This window comes from Trichomycterus rosablanca, chromosome 13, assembly GCF_030014385.1.
Source record: "Trichomycterus rosablanca isolate fTriRos1 chromosome 13, fTriRos1.hap1, whole genome shotgun sequence".
Taxonomy (NCBI): Eukaryota; Metazoa; Chordata; class Actinopteri; order Siluriformes; family Trichomycteridae; genus Trichomycterus; species Trichomycterus rosablanca.
Window position 1 is genome coordinate 7383305 of NC_086000.1, and position 17188 is coordinate 7400492.

Genomic DNA, 17188 nt, shown 5'->3' on the forward strand with positions numbered 1-17188 from the left:
TGACTCCTTTTGTCCACATACTTTTATTGTAATGTTTTTCCTCTATTGACACAACCACTTGGGTCTCCAGACATTATATTGCTCCACTTACCATTAACCCGGATTTTGACACAGTGTCTCCCCAATGATGACCCAGTGCCTCCCCAAAGATGTCATCCTCTGGTGGTGTGATCCTTAGGATGTCCAGGTGATCAGGTCTGGTGGCTCGACATAAAGGCTTGTGTGAAATGACATCTTCACCATCTAGTAACCAGATCTCATCTTGCTTCAGGAGGGATGTTTCTGCAAGAACAGTACTAACTTAGAAACTCTGGTATTCTGTAGTACTTTAGACACAATTAAATATAAACATAATACCAACGTTATGATTTAAAAAAAATATATTACTTTTGCATTGATACCACATACCTACACTGACTGAGCATTTGATTAGGTACACCTAACTATGTACATACACCGATTCGGCATAACATTATGACCACCTTCCTAATATTGTGTTGTTTCCCCTTTTGCTGCCAAAACAGCCCTGAGCCCTCGAGGCATGGACTCCACTAGACCCCTGAAGGTGTGCTGTGGTATCTGGCACCAAGATGTTAGCAGCAGATCCTTAAACTCCTGTAAGCTGCGAGGTGGGACCTCCATGGATCGGACTTGTTTGTCCAGCACATCCCACAGATGCTCGATTGGATTTAGATCTGAGGAATTTGGAGGCCAAGTCAACACCTCAAACTCGTTGTTGTGCTCATCAAACCATTCCTGAACCATTTTTGCTTTGTGGCAGGGTGCATTATCCTGCTGAAAGAGGCCACAGGCATCTATCTATCTATCTGGTAAATTACACAAACTCACTACTGCTGAGATTCAAATTTTAAGTTAAAATTTCAGCTGTGCTATTGGCCAACACAGCGTCTACACATACATGATTGGCTATGTCTAAAGAAGGGGGATGGACTGACTTCCTGTCCAGGCTATTCCTGCTTTGCACCTAGTGTTTTCTTGTAAAACCGGACCCGCCTCAATCCAGACCAGGATAACAGTGGTTGATGAAAATGAAATGAAATGGAAAAATGGTCAGGGTTGGGTTATAACTTGTACCCCTGATAAAATGGCATACAATGGCAAGTGTACTCTTTGTTTGTAAGTAATAATTATATGACATGTAATATACACCGATCAAGCATAACATTAAAACCACCTCCTTGGACCACTACAGAGCAGATATTATTTAGGTGGTGGGTCATTCTTAGCACAGCAGTGACACTGACATGATGGTGGTGTGTTAGTGTGTGTTGTGCTGGTATGAGTGGATCAGACACAGCAGCGCTGATGGAGTTTTTAAACACCTCACTGTCACTGCTGGACTGAGAAAAGTCCACCAACCAAAAACATCCAGCCAACAGCTCCCCGTGGGCAGCGTCCTGTGACCACTGATGAAGGTCTAGAAGATGACCAACAGTGACACTGTTGTGACACTTTTACACACTTTGGTTACATGTATGACAGGACAGGTAATGACTGGTTACACAAGATTCAACAGTTCAAGTTCAATGACTAACACAGTCATGGACAATTTTTTATCTCCAATTCACCTCACTTGCACGTCTTTGGACTCTTCGGAGAAAACCGAGGCTCCCGGAGGAAACCCACACACGGGGGAGAACATGCAAACTCCACACAGGAAGGACCCGGACCGCTTCACCTGGGAATCGAACCAAGGACCTTCTTGCTGTGAGGTGTAACAGTATATTTAGTTTATTCTTTTTTTAATTTAGTAAGTAAACACTATTCATTACAAATATGCAGACATTTGCATATGTGTTGAGTTTTCCTTCATTTATTTTTGTAGCTATTGCTCTATGTAACAGCACCTACGTCAGCGATGTAGATGCGTAGCTGCATGCACTTCCACTGTATTTTTACACTGTGCCAAAAAAAGCACTGAAGTGAGAGAGTGTGCATGCTCGAATGTTACTTTATATAAAAGCGTGAGAATGTGCTACAGCACTGAAATGCCCTCCACTGTCTCTCAAAAACCATCACCACACCATGAACTGGTAATCAAACAGCTTTAAATTCATTCTCCCTGCTATTGCAAAACAAAAAGTCCATTAAAAGTAAATATAGAATTAAACTGACAATGACATGCAATGCAGAATTTGTTTTAGAATCCGTTTCTAGCGTTGTGAGATTAAAAGCTGTTTCCATTATTAAAGATACAGGCTAAGACACCATGATTAATAATGCCTCATTATGGTAATGCATTTTTAGCTCAAGCAGGCTGAACCTGGAGTTGCTGACTGTACTTTTGGTACCAATCCAAATGCAAAATCGAATCAATTTCAGCTAGAGGAAAAGGCTTATTTTTTCTTCTCATTCTGCAGCATATCACTGTCCAAGTTCAGCTGTTTTAAATTGGACTATTCTGTAGTTTCTAGTACATGTTTGTAAAATACCAACTCAATATATCCAGTGACAATCGAATTTGTAAGCAATTGACATAAGAATGTGTACTGATGCTATGTTAAGTCCCAGTGTCTGTGGGCCTTATAAATGATATGGGGTGAAATGGTGCCACCTTTTGGTTTGAAAGCTGCATATTACACACTCAATTTATGAAATACACCTACCTTATACACTGATCAGCCATTACATTGAAACCACCATTTTATCAGCTCCACTTATCATATAGAAGCACTTTGTAGTTCTACTATTACTGGCTGTAGTCCATCTGTTTCTCTGCATGCTTTGTTAGCTCCCTTTCATGCTGTTCTTCAATGGTCAGGACTCTCCTAGGACCACTCCAGAGCAGGTATTATTTGGGTGGTGGATCATTCTCTGCACTGCAGTGACACTGACATGGTGGTGGTGTGTTAGTGTGTATTGTGCTGGTATGAGCGGATCAGACGGAGCAGTGCTGATGGAGTTTTTAAACACCTCACTGTCACTGCTGGACTGAGAAAAGTCCACAAACCAAAAATATCCAGCCAACAGCGCCCCGTGGGCATCGTCCTTTGACCACTGATGAAGGTCTAGAAGATGACCAGCTCAAACAGCAGCAATTTACATCTACAAGGTGAAGTCTACGAGTGTCTAATAGAGTGGACAGTGAGTGGAAAAACTTACACAGTATTTAAAAACTTCATCAGCAATGTTGTGTCTTATCCACTCATACCAGCACAACACACACTAACACACCACCACCACGTCAGTGTCACTGCAGTGCTGAGAATGATCCATCACCCAAATAATACTTGCTCTAGGGTGGTCCTGTGGGGGTTCTGACCATTAAAGAACAGGGTAAAAGAAGGCAGGCATTTCTATCCACACTCTCTGTTGAAGGCTTTGGATGTTCGTCTTTCATTTGCACATCTGGGCAGGGTGCCAAACAATGATGACCTACACTGGTGCTGCTCATGAATTGCTGTCTCCGACTTGTTCTAGGTTTCCTTTATTTTTTATTTTTCTGGGAAGATGGTTGCCCTAAGCTCTTTAAGCAGATTATTTTATGGTGACAACCAGTTTTAATTTCTGTGCTATCCCTTTTCTATCCACACTCTCTGTTGCAGGCTTTGGATGTTTGTCTGTTTGTCTAGCATAATAGACTGCTGCGCCATCTGAGCGCCCTCCACATTTCCCTCATGTTACAAATAATGGCCAATTATACACTATACCTGAACACAACTCCTAATTGTTACATTTTGCTGAAAAGAAATTTTAAGCACCAGTTTGGGGAAGGCCCTTTTGTGTTTATGACTTTGAATATGCACCTGTACACAAAGCAGAGTCCCTAAAGACATGGTTTGATGAGTTTGGTGTGGAGGAACTTCAGTGGCCTTTTTTAATCCCACATTTGTGAATAACTGGAGTGCTGACACACTCCAATACCTGGTGGAAAGCCTTCCCAGTGGAATGGACATTGTTATTGCCACAAGGGTGGGGTGGTTTATGATAATGTCAATGGTTTTGAAGTCAGGAATCCATACATCTTTTAGCCAAACAGCAACTCATACAAAACAACATTTTACAGGATCCCTTACTGATCTACAATGAAACTTCTCCATAGACTTACTCAACAATAACAACAATGACACAACAATGGCAATAACCCACTGCAATAAAGTCTGAAATCTATTTACATGTAATTACCGCCATGCATGCTGTATACTTATTGTACACTTAAAACGTATTTTCTTTCTAGCACTAATGATAATATGCCTTAGCACAAAGCAATAAAAATAATGAAATTCAGTTATCCTCCACAGACCTACTGCTTTTACATAATGAAAGAGCACTATTACAGTGTGCTAGAGGGAAAAACTGATGAACACACAAATACAGCACTGGCTGTGGGTGAAGCAGAGTTCAGCAGCAGTGCAAGCTGTGTAAGCTACTATTTAATCGTAAAACACACCGTCATGGATAATTGGCTTGCTTTATTTAAACCTGTTTGTTGTTGTTGTTTTGGCAAGCACAAAAAAGATGCTCTCCCACACTGCATTTGCACGGCATTATGTGTGAGCCGCTACAAGCAATAGCATGTCACATGGTTGTGTGCCAGCATGACTTTCTATCTGACTGACGTGTCCTAAATTGAACTTCTCTTCAGAAAATCAGTTTATGTTCGGTCAGATGACCAGTGCTTGTGAAAGGATTCTGGTGTCTTCTCCTTTCATCACTGTTTTTAAATTAACATTTCAAACACCTTAAATCTTTTTAACCCTGGCATTTAACATCTTATACAAAGTGTACCTGTACTTATCTTATATGAACATACACCAATTAGCCATAACATAAAAACCACCTTCTTGTTTCTACACTCACTGTCCATTTTATCAGCTCCACTTACCATATAGAAGCACTTTGTAGTTCTACAATTACTTTCTGTAGTCCACTGCAGTGACACTGACATGGTGGTGGTGTGTTAGTGTGTGTTGTGCTGGTATGAGTGGATCAGACACAGCAGTGCTGATGGAGTTTTTAAACACCTCACTGTCACTGCTCGACTGACAATAGTCCACCAACCAAAAATATCCAGCCAACAGCTAGAAGACGACCAACTCAAACAGCAGCAATAGATGAGCGATCGTCTCTGACTTTACATCTACAAGGTGGACCAACTAGGTAGGAGTGTCTAATAGAGTGGACACGGTATTTAAAACCTCCAGCAGCGCTGCTGTGTCTGATCCACTCATACCAGCACAACAGACACTAACACACCACCACCATGTCAGTGTCACTGCAGTGCTGAGAATAATCCCCCACCCAAATAATACCTGCTCTGTGGTGGTCCTGTGGGGGTCCTGACCATTGAAGAACAGGGTGAAAGCAGGCTACAAAAGTATGTAGAGAAACAGATGGACTACAGTCAGTAATTGTAGAACTACAAAGTGCTTCTATATGGTAAGTGGAGCTAATAAAATAGACAGTGAGTGTAGAAACAATAGGGAGGGGGTTACTGTCATGGCTGATCAGTGTATATATGTGCATATGCTGCATTGCAAGATATAGCTCTGTTGGCAACAAGCTTTTAGAACCGGGCTATTTAATAAGGCTGATGATTTAATTAAACAATTCAAACCAGGTCCTCAAAACAGCCCCTCTGCATATCTCTTGAAATTATCCTCTTCTTACCCTGTCCTAATAATGTGGTGTCTGAAGCCTAATCCTTTTTGATGTTCGCATTTATAAGCCCATTCCAGTTCAACATGAATTTCAAAGGGAGAACACAGAGTGCTTTTATGAAGCCATTAATTCTGAAAAGAACCAAGTAAAAATTGAATGCTTATGTCCTGATGCAGAAAAAAACAGGATTATTGTAAGGAACCAAAGATAAAAGTCAAATATGTTTATGTGAAGTATGTACAAGCAGGGAATAAAGGAAAAAGAGTTTAAAACCATCTTAAAGGTGGTGATGATGACTTGTGATACTCATGTTTTATATTTATTTTCACTAATATGCTTTTAACATCTGATAAGTTGAAAGTAAGTGGACACATGTTGAAAGTAAGTGGACACATGAAAGTCCGAAAGTATGAGCATGTTTTTCTACAAGCATCCTTTTCACAGACCAAAAACAGTTATACAGAGCACCATCCCTTTTAAGATTTTGTGTTGTCTGTGGGAGTTTGTGCCTATTTAGTCAAAAGAGTATTTATCGGGGCACTGATGTTGGACAAGAGGGCCTCACTTTGAGTCATGCTGCAACAGGAAAGGGCCCTCTCGAAACTGTTGCTACAAAGTTGGAATCATATTTTTATATGATTACATTTCTACAGTTGTTAGCAACGGACATGGCTAAAATGGTTGAATGCAACAATTATAAGGGGGTTCTACATACTTTAGAGGGAACCAAAGGGAATTACTGTTAAGCTTTACTGATTAAAAAAGCATTAATCCTTTGAGACTGAAGATTTTACAGGACATTTGGTACAGGATACTTTCCATGCTTAACATTTTGGCTCTCACTGGTATTTTAAATGTTTTAATGCTTTTTTTCTATTTATGTATGCATTTTCTCCCATTTTCTCCTAATTTAGCGTAGTCAATTTGTCTTCCACTGCTGGGGATCCCTGACTGCATTCGAGGGGGGTATGTTGCTGCTCACGCCTTCTCTGACACGTGCGCAGTCCTAGCGGTCCCCTTCTTTTCGCCCATGCATTCTGCACCAGATGGTTTGGATACCAACACTTTGACATAGCCTGAACCATGAGCAAAGTTCACATAATAATTATTAATGGGAACTATTCTTGAAGCAGCATACCCTGCTGTAAGCAATGCATCTTCTGTTGTCTCACTGACCAGAATTATGGGAATGAATTGGGCTCTGTGAGGATTTGTTCTTTCCAGTGAGTAGAATATAAAGAGTCAACTGATTCTCTCTTTGCAGAGATAAGTTTCATATGACCACTGGACTGATTAGATTATATCTTTAGGATATTGATGGAATGAATTCAGTACAAGAGGGAATAGAGGAAGGATTACTCTGGCACTACAGAGTAAATATTACATAGCAACATAAAAATAAATGAAACTTAAAAATAACCTTTTAAAAAAACATGTTGGACTGGTTGTAGTTAGCAAATATGGACAGAACAATCATATCTCCAAAACAGCATTGGGTGCCTACTGGCAGCCAAGGTGAGAACCCACTAAAAGTGTTTGTCCAAAACATGTACCTTGGAGTTCAGCTGGACAACAAGCTGGACTGGTCTACACACATGGAGACGGTGTACAAAAAGGGGCAGAGCAGACTGTACTTCTTAAGAAGGCTGAAATCTTTTAACATCAGCAGGCCCCTTTTGTGCACCTTTTATCAGTCGGTGGTGGCCAGTGCTCTTTTCTTTGGAGTGGTTTGCTGGGGTGAGAGTGCTAGAACAATGGACACAAACCGAATAAACAAACAGATCAAAAAGGCTAGCTCCATAGTGGGGTCTGAACAGGACTCAGTTCAGCAGGTAGCAGAGTTAAGAATGCTCACAAAGCTTAACTCAATTATCAAAAACCATTCACACCCACTTCACTCCCTGGAGGTGTTTCGACAGAGCACCTTCAGTCACAGACTGATTCCTCCTAAATGCAGGACTGAACGTTACAGAAAATCCTTTCTTATAACTGCTATCAGACTGTTTAACAGTTCACAATAATTCAAATAAATCATTTATAAGAAATACTTACTTCTGTATGCTATGCATGCACCATAAAAAGTTTACATGTATATAGTACCATACTGTACATTTTTATCTTATTGCTTGTTTTTGCACTGTAAGTTAATGTTGTATGTATACAAGAAGTTGTTGTTGACTGTTGTCTGAGCTGCTGTAACAAAGAAATTTCCTGCAAAGGATCAATAAAGAATCTATCTATCTATCTATCTATGTTGATGTCCAGACACATTTACTCACACAAGAGATAGCACAAGCCTGTGTTGTACATGAGTGGCATTTGTCAGACACATGATTGAACACAATGCAAGCAATTGAGTGTTAAGGGCCTTTCTCATGGGCCCAGCAGAGGCAACTTAGCAGTGGAGGGACTTAAGCCAGCAACTTTTTGACTGCTAGTCCACTACCACTGTAGGATGACCCGTTTCACTACATAGAAAAGTTAAAGCATATGCTGCGATGTCCTGGTACCAGATACCACAGGACAACGCCAGATGTCTAGGTGGGGAAAAGCCTTTTTGACAGCATATTAGGTGGATGGTGGTCCTAATGTTTTGTCTCATTAATGTAAGCAGTTCAGACTTTTGTGAGCACAATGACTTTTTAATTACTAATTCGTTCTTCAAGCAACTAAAATGACATCTTTTTTTTTTTTACCCCTTTTTCTCCTTTTTTTAGCGCATCCAATTGTTCAATTAGCATCGTACTTCCTCTCTGTCTATGCCGAACCCTGCCCTGACGGAGGTGATTGAAGCTAACCCGTATCCCCTCCGAAACACGAGCAGCAGCCAGATGCATCTTTGCCACCCACACATTGACGAGTTTTGGCGCCACCTAGCGTTGCATGCGGAGAGACACACCCTAAGGGCACCCTCTCCCATCTCTGTGTAAGCGCCTCCAATCAGCCGGCAGAGAACGCAATCGCATTCTGACAGAGAGAGACCCACATCCGGTTCTTTGTCCCACCCCCCATATGAGCAACCGGCCAATCGTTGCTCATATAGCCACTCAGCTTCGAACCGGTAAAGCAAGGCTGGATTCGATACCACGTTCTCAGAATCCAGCCCTGGTTGCAGCGCGTTGCTTTTTACCGCTGCGCCACCTCAGCGGCCTAAAATGACATCTTTACACATTCTTTGCATCATGATGAATGAGATAAATTTAAATAGCAAAGACATGGACTGGAACAGACTAAACAGACATGAAGAGACACTAAAGATGGAAACAAACATGGCAAAACAAAAATAGTTTTTTTTAGAAGATATTTGAGATTGGGAATACATTTCAGCCTTTACAAACAGGACTTTAGTAGCCAAGACACTGCTAATCGCAACTGTACAGCAACAGAAATATTTAAAGATTCTGAGGAAGATTCCTGACCAACTTATTCCAGCAAATCTGAAAAACCAGACAATGGCCAGCAGACTGGAAGAGACCAAGTATACCCCAATACCAAAGAAAAGAGTACCCAACACAAGAAATGTGCAAACCATCCTACAATCTCTCTTACATCACATGCTAGCAAAATTCTGCTGAAGATTATTTAGTGCAGACTAAAACTGCTAGAGGGCTGCCAGATGTGTAAGCAGAATTCAGAAAGAGCAAATGAACAAAATATATCATCACAGATGCATGCTGGATTATAGAAAAAGCCAAGGAATTCAAGAAGGAAGTCAATGTGTGCTTTATTGAGTACAGCAAAACTGTGTTGACCACACATAATTAAGGAATGTTCTTAAGGAAGTGGACAAGCCTGAACATCTAACTGTTCTAATGACAAATCTCTAAAGCCAGGGTCATGGCAGAATCTTGACAAGCAGACTAGTTCCACAGTTGACGTTTTAGTAAATCTGATAACTCATGTTCTCCCAGCAGGATTGCACAATCCTCCAAATAGCATCTTGTGATGTAACTGAATAGCGGGCTTTATCTAGCTTTAAGTGCCTCCATGAATTCTCAGTGGGGTTTTGGTCAGGTGACTGTGAAGGAAAGTCCTTGACAGCCAGCACTGCTTGTTCTTCTTTGGTCTTTGGGCAGATTATTAAAAACACGGTAATAAACTCAAGAAAATTGCAAAATTGAAGCATTTTGGTCTCATACTTTTGTCCCCTACTGTAAATTATTTATTCAGTAAACTTACTAACTGTGGGTTAAAGACATTAACAGTATAACGGCATTTTTTTTGCTTCAGTCAAAAACAACATGTGACTCAGAATTGATATTATTATGTATAAATGGATAAAATAATATATCATTATTATTGTTATTATATATTATTATACGTATAAATGATTAGATATTATATATAATTGTAGTTTCTGCTGTCTGGTGAAGTAGGCTTAAAGGATCTCAACCAGTAGCACATCATGCAACAAGTAAGAAAACTGTGGAATTTTCCCAGAAGTGGCCAACCTACCAAAATTTCCATCAAACATTAGCATTAATAATCTTACTATGTGAAAGAGACTGAGCATAAAACATTAATAAGAAAGTTGCAAAGTAAAAACCACAGCTACAAAATACATACAAAATACATGCATTTGCCAAAATACACCATGATCCAAATGATGTTCTGTGAACTGTATGTATTTAAGAAAGGAAACTGTGTCAATGTAACTGTGATGCAGCAACGCTACTTGCTGCACCACAAAACTGCCCTCATCGCCTGTATCTGTGTAATGAAAGAAAGCTCTACGGAGAGGTTTATTCGAAATGATATGGAGATAAGTGGTTACTCTCTTTACTGTGGCATTTACCAACTATTAATTGTTGTCTTTTTACCTGTTCCTTTTATCAAAGACAAATAATTTGTTCAGGATTTTGTTGGTTTATCTAAGCATATATGTCAATTACCTGGTGTCATGATGTGTTCCAAAGATTAGCAGCATCTATTAAGAAGTCTCAAATCTAATCAAGACCAAATTACTTTAGCCAAAAGCAGACAAAGACCAACCTTTCCACAATGAAGAGCCAGGAGAGCAAGAACTGACAAATAATCTGCGATTAAATCAGCAGATAGCAGGAAACTAGACAGTAAAGCATAGAGAAGAGTGGCAGCATCTGTTCTGCCCCAAGCTAAGTAAGCTCTGGGGTTTATTGTATGATAGGTGATAAGCAAGCAGCATCTTCCATTAGACTGAACCTTGTGATAATACATATGCGCAAGGGACGACCCACAACTTTTATTGTGCAATGCTAATAAACTTCTAATATTTAAGCCTCCTGTTATGTTCGTTTATTGTCAATTTGACCCAGGGCATGTTTAATCATCCAAAAGTGTTAGAAACCAAAAAATCCCAATAATCACTGTTTATATCTCATTATTAACTTCTTCTGCTTGGCTTAATAAGTTAAATCAATGACGTTTCATGCCAAAAAATACTTTTAACTATATCTTTTTAGATTTTGAAACATTAAGACGGGTCAATTTGACCCGTAAACGTAACAGGAGGGTTAAGTAGAAGACTCATTTTGGGAGTTAACTCTTTAACAGGATATACAATATATGGCCAAAAGTATGTGAACACAATCATTAACTTGTTAAATACCATATTTCAAAACTAATAAGCATTCATAGAGAGTTACCCACCTTAAAGCTTTTAACAAGAGGTCTGTGAAATTGGCACTGATGTTAAATGAAATGGCCTGGCTTACATTCAACATCACAAGTAATCACAAAGCTGCCCTTTGGGGTTGATATCTGGAGCTCTGTGCATGGAAATCATGGACCTATTTTTTTGCAGAGGGGTAAAGTCATGCTAAAACGAGAGGTTTTTTTTACTGCTGTATAAGGCCAGCAAACTTTTATCTTTTGTTGTTTACAAGGGAATCACCCTGGACGAGCAGGCTGCCTAAAACGTGGCATGACAGCCCTTTTCCGGAGCGAGCCCCACACTGGATGCGAGCTACGGCAGTTGGTGGGGTGAGGAGTCACTTGTGCATTGCCGTCCCCAGCTTCTTTTGGGTTTCCTTTCTTTCCCTTTTTTTTAGAGAACTAGGTTGTCTCAGGCGCTCTGACCAGCTTGCCATATTGTATAACCAGTTTTAATTTCTGTTCTATCCCTGCTTAATCAATTCTCCGTTGCAGGCTGTGGATGTGTCTTTCATTTGTTACTTTGTTTCTGATGTTTTGGTCCCCGCTTTTATTTTCCCTTTTCCCCCTTTTGTTTGCTACAGTATTGTTCTACCTTGTTTGGGCATCCTGCATATTAGGCTTATTGTCTACACCTGGTGCAGTAGTGGTGAGGCACAATCTGTCTTGTTACATATAACAAATATAATTAAATACACATCTTTAGAAAAGTGTGGCTAAAACACCTAAACTCAATAAAAAGGAGGGTTATCCACATTTTTGTTGTAGCTGTAAGGGGTTGGAGCAAATTAGTATTGCTTGAGTTGAAGTGCATTTCCTGAGAGCAAGACAAGTGTCTTAACCCCTTGCTGTTCAAATGGCTTTGATCTATGAGAGGATTAAAATCCAAACCCTCACATTCTTTTCCAGACCTGGGTTCACGATACGATTTTTTCCCGATTTTTTAAACTGAAATTGAAGACAAATTATGTAAAAGTTTTTATTTATTTTAAAAAAGAAAATAAAATACTGTACTTGTGATGATCTTTTATTCATCTAAATAATTTTTTCAGAGGTAATAAATTGGGCAAAACAATTTTGAATTAAGCCCAATTGGCTGAAAAACCCCGAATTTGGCAACCAGGCGTATAGCGCCAGTGACGTCAACTAGGCGAGGTGTATAGCACCAGTGCCCTCTGCTGTTTAAAGTGAATATCGATTTATTTTACATGTCAAATCGATTTGAATTGTGGCATTTTTGAATCGGTTATTAACTGTCTTGTGGTGAATCGTTACATCCCTACTAAATTGTCCATGACTGTGTTTGACATTAAACTTGTGAACTGATGAATCTTGTGTAACAAATAACTATCGTTTCTGTCATGGAAGTGTGTAAAACTTGATGTTAAAATCCTAATTTATAACTAACAAATTTACACTTGTTACTGTTTACAAAATATATTCAAGTTGTACAGGCAGAACTTTTTTCTTGTACTTTTTTAATTAAATAAATCTTTAAGGGAATTAATACATTCTCTGTTGCTTTTATTGCATTTTACAAACTGTCCAAACTTTTCCAGAAATTGGGTACATTTTTGTGATGGCTAAAGTGAACACATGCCAAAAAAGTTATATCGGTGTTGATAGATTAGACACACTTGTTAAGAAGAATAAAAAAAAGAAGGATGAGTAATTTTGACACTGCCAGTAAGCAAGCGTCAAAACAGGGCTACAAGAGGGCATTACACAATTTAAGTTTGGGATTTATCTTTCCACAAAAACAATACCAAGGCCACAAAATAATGCCATCATTTTACTCACCTGTAATTTTGGAACTAGGTGTGCCAGCACTGCTCCATGTAGAGCTTCCAGATCCCTGTCGACTGAGATTCAGATCAAGCTTTGTGACAATTCTGTGATTTCCATTTCTGTCAGTAACCTCTGTTGAAACTTTAGGCTGATCCCCAGCTATTTCACGGAACCATCGTTCTCCTTTTTTCACTTTACCTCCATCCTGTTCAGGCAGCAATACGATGCGATGGTTCATTTGAGGACTGGACAAGCTGGATGATATCGGTGATAAGGCAGGAGACATATTCTGGACACTGTTATTTGTGGGGTGAGACACATTAAAAACACTGGAAATTGAAGGAGATGTGGGATGTTTTGTACAGGGCAGAAGGTTGAAAGAATCATCTTGAGATTGTGACACAGGAAGCTTCAATGCCTCTCCAACTTTTGGATTCCCGCTGTGCTTCTGTGTGGAGTTTCTATTTAAAGCTGTCACTTCTTTCTGTCTAGAACTTTGGCAAGTATTACATCCAATTACAGAGCTGTCATCAGCTTTATAATGTGCTACTGTAACAGCACCAGAGGAAGTCTGTCTCATCATGTCAGTTTCTGATCCCACTTCAACAAGAATGGTTCCCCTCCTCACGTCATCACAGAGCGGAGCTGCGGAATTATCTCCAGGTTTTTCATTCAAATTCTCATTCTCAGTGGAGTTGCTACTTCTACTTGGTCCTGTGGTATTATTATCAGCCATTAGTTCTTGTTGGATATGGTACTGCATATCTTCCAAGAGAGCACAAGAAGTTCCATAACTCAATGAGAACTGGTCCTCAAACTCAGTGAGTTCAGAGCATAGGTCTATTTCTGATTCAAATGGACATGAGTCCTCCATAAAGTCCCAACCTTCCTGAGCTGAATTGAAGGTTTCTTCCATCGGGAGAAAAGGCTCACAGTTGACACTGGCAGAGGGGCATGAGCCAGTGGTTTCTGGGGCATAAATCGAAGCAGCAGTTCCAGTTATCTTTTGGTTTTCAGCTCTCTGAACCAATATTCGTGCGTCCAGTTTATCAAGATACTCTGATGAGCTGATCAACGCTTTATTCTTCTTAGTCTGCAAGAACTCCTCAGTGCTGTCGATCTTCTTGCTACTTAGTTTCTTTAACTTTCGTACTCGCGAGGCTGATCTCTCATGATCTGGGGACAAAGTAAGGACATGATGAAGGTTGCTGCTGTTAACGCTATGGACAAGATATTCCCCATGCCCTTCAAGTTGTTCTTGTAACTTTCCATCTTGGTTGCCCATTCTGACCCTCAATGCACAGTCACCACACAGAGACAAGAGATCCACCAGCAGCTGACAATGTTCCGCAGACAGCCAGTGAATCTCATCTAAAACTCCTTCTGTTGCTTCACAGGATTGCAGGACTTCGTCTGCTGTTTTGTAAGACTGACGTCTTTGTTTCCACCCCGCAGGATCTTCAGCCTTCTGGTCATGCTGATTAGCGTTTAAGGTCTGGCAGTCATGAGAGGTGTGGCCACGGTAAGAAAAACCTCTGACTCTCTTAGTGGGGAAGTACGGGCTGATGTGGCTAAACTCCTCAATCTGTTTGTAAAGATAGAGCACTGTGTGTGTGCCCTGCATTATGGGAGCCATTATTTTACCCAAGCATTTACGTTAAATAGATGGCCATCCTGGGGCTCCTGGCTTTGGTAGTGGATTGCTTGCCCACAGACAATTGAAGATCTGTTAAAAGGAGGAAGCTATTACTGAGAGTTCAAGAAAAAATCAAGTCCAAAATCATTAAATTATCAAACAATTAGACCAAAACATAAATGTTTAAGTCTACACAGAAATATACAATGGCATAAAATCGTAGCAAACTACAGTCAGTGTTTTTAGTAAGGGAATATAGTCGTTTAGGTGGCGCAGCAGTAAAACACGCTAGCACACCAGAGCTGAGATTTCAAACACATCGCTTCGATTCTCAGCTCTGCCATTGGGCTGGGCTGGGCGGCCATATGAACAACGATTGGCTTTTGTTCATACAGGGTTCCTCATAACTTGTGCAGCTACAACCTCTGCTGGCTGATTGATGGCGCCTGCGCAGAGTCGAGGAACAAACTACAATGTGGACAGGGTGTGGCTCTCCATACACAAGACTGATCCGCATATGAATTCGCCTCATGCAGGTGAAAAGATGCAGTAGATAAAGTAAGTGGTAATAAAGTAATTTGGTGTCATTTGTGCAGCATGATACCTGAGAAACCAAAACCTTTTTGGGAGATGGGAGGAAACCAGAGTGCACAAAGAAAACCCAACCAGACACAGGAAGAACAAGCCAAACATTAAATAATGATTAAATAATTCTGAATAATGCAACACATTGTACATATTATATGTATATTGCAATTTTGTAAGTATTTACTCCTAAGTTATAAACAAAGTAAATGTTCTATAGGAGCTTAAACAAATATTAAAGTTAAAATTTAAAAAAGAGTTAAAACTTCATAGTTTAAACACACTGATGACAAGAATAATTAAAATGTGATGTGCAGTTATTTTCAGTATGTCATTAAATAACCTGGTGTTAACATTCAAATATAGGACTGTAGAAACTGCCACTTAATTGTGCTCATCTAAAACAATAATAATTAGCTAAAAATAATAGCCATTAGGTATACATATAACTGCAAGGGCAGCCCAGTGGCTCAGTGGGTAGCACTGTCGCCTCACAGCAAGAAGGTCCTGGGTTCGATCCCCAGGTGGGCCGGTCCGGGTCCTTTCTGTGTGGAGTTTGCATGTTCTCCCCGTGTCTGCGTGGGTTTACTCCGGGTGCTCCGGTTTCCTCCCACAGTCCAAAGACATGCAAGTGGGGTGAACTGGAGATGCTAAATTGTCCATGACTGTGTTCGATATAACCTTGTGAACTGATGAACCTTGTGTAATGAGTAACTACTGATCCTGTCATGAATGTAACCAAAGTGTAAAACATGATGTTAAAATCCTAATAAACAAACAAACAATAACTGCAAATATCAATTTTATAACTCCAATTTTCTTTATATTATACTATATTATATTATACTGTAATTATGAATATACACTGATCAGCCATAACATTAAAACGACCTCCTTGTTTCTACACTCACTGTCCATTTATCAGCTCCACTTACCATATAGGAGCACTTCTTAGTTCTACAATGACTGACTGCAGTCCATCTGCATGTTTTTTCACCCTGTTCTTCAATGGTCAGGACCCCCACAGGACCACCACAGAGCAGGTATTATTTAGGTGGTGGATCATTCTCAGCACTGCAGTGACACTGACATGGTGGTGGTGTGTTAGTGTGTGTTGTGCTGGTATGAGTGGATCAGACACAGCAGCACTGATGAAGTTTTTAAATACCGTGTCCACTCACTGTCCACTCTATTAGACACTCCTACCTAGTTGGTCCACCTTGTAGATGTAAAGTCGGAGACGATCACTCATCTATTGCTGCTGTTTGAGTCGGTAATCTTCTAGTCCTTCATCAGTGGTCACAGGACGCTGCCCGTGGGGCACTGTTGGCTGGATATTTTTGGTTGGTGAACTATTCTCAGTCCAGCAGTGACAGTGAGGTGTTTAAAAACTCCATCAGTGCTGATGTGTCTTATCCACTCATACCAGCACAACACACACTAACACACCACCACCATGTCAGTGTCAATGCAGTGCTGAGAATGATCCACCACCTAAATAATACCTGCTCTGTGGTGGTCCTGGGAGAGTCCTTACCATTGAAGAACAGCATGAAAGAGGGCTAACAAATCATGCAGAAAACAGATGGACTACAGTCAGTAATTGTAAAACTACAAAGTGCTTCTATATGGAAAGTGGAGCTGATAAAATGGACAATGTGTGTAGAAACAAGGAGGTGGTTTTAATGATATTGCTGCTCGGTGTATACGTCAAAAACACACTTAAAGGTCAGAGCTTCAGCAAATATTATATGTAAACTAACAAACTTTATAAAAGGTGTGCTAATGCATGCAAGAATCAGAATCAGAATCAGAATCAGAATCGGGCTTTATTGGCCAAGTATGCTCACACATACAAGGAATTTGTTTTTGGTTACACAGATGCTTGCAGTGCACGAAAAATACAATACAGACAATCTTATTCAC

The 17188-nt window shown here is 40.1% G+C and overlaps 1 protein-coding gene across 1 annotated transcript in view; it reads right to left on the reverse strand.

Moving 5' to 3' along the window:
• LOC134325657 (formin-like) overlaps positions 1–13957 on the reverse strand; it is a 102310-nt gene extending 88353 nt beyond the window's left edge. Inside the window, exons 1-2 of the mRNA XM_063007903.1 lie at positions 13054–13957; positions 92–282 (exon numbers count right to left, since the gene is read on the reverse strand). Of these exons, the coding sequence (XP_062863973.1) occupies positions 92–282; positions 13054–13957 (1095 nt within the window). The remainder of the gene's footprint in view (positions 1–91; positions 283–13053) is intronic.
• Positions 13958–17188: the final 3231 nt, after the last annotated feature.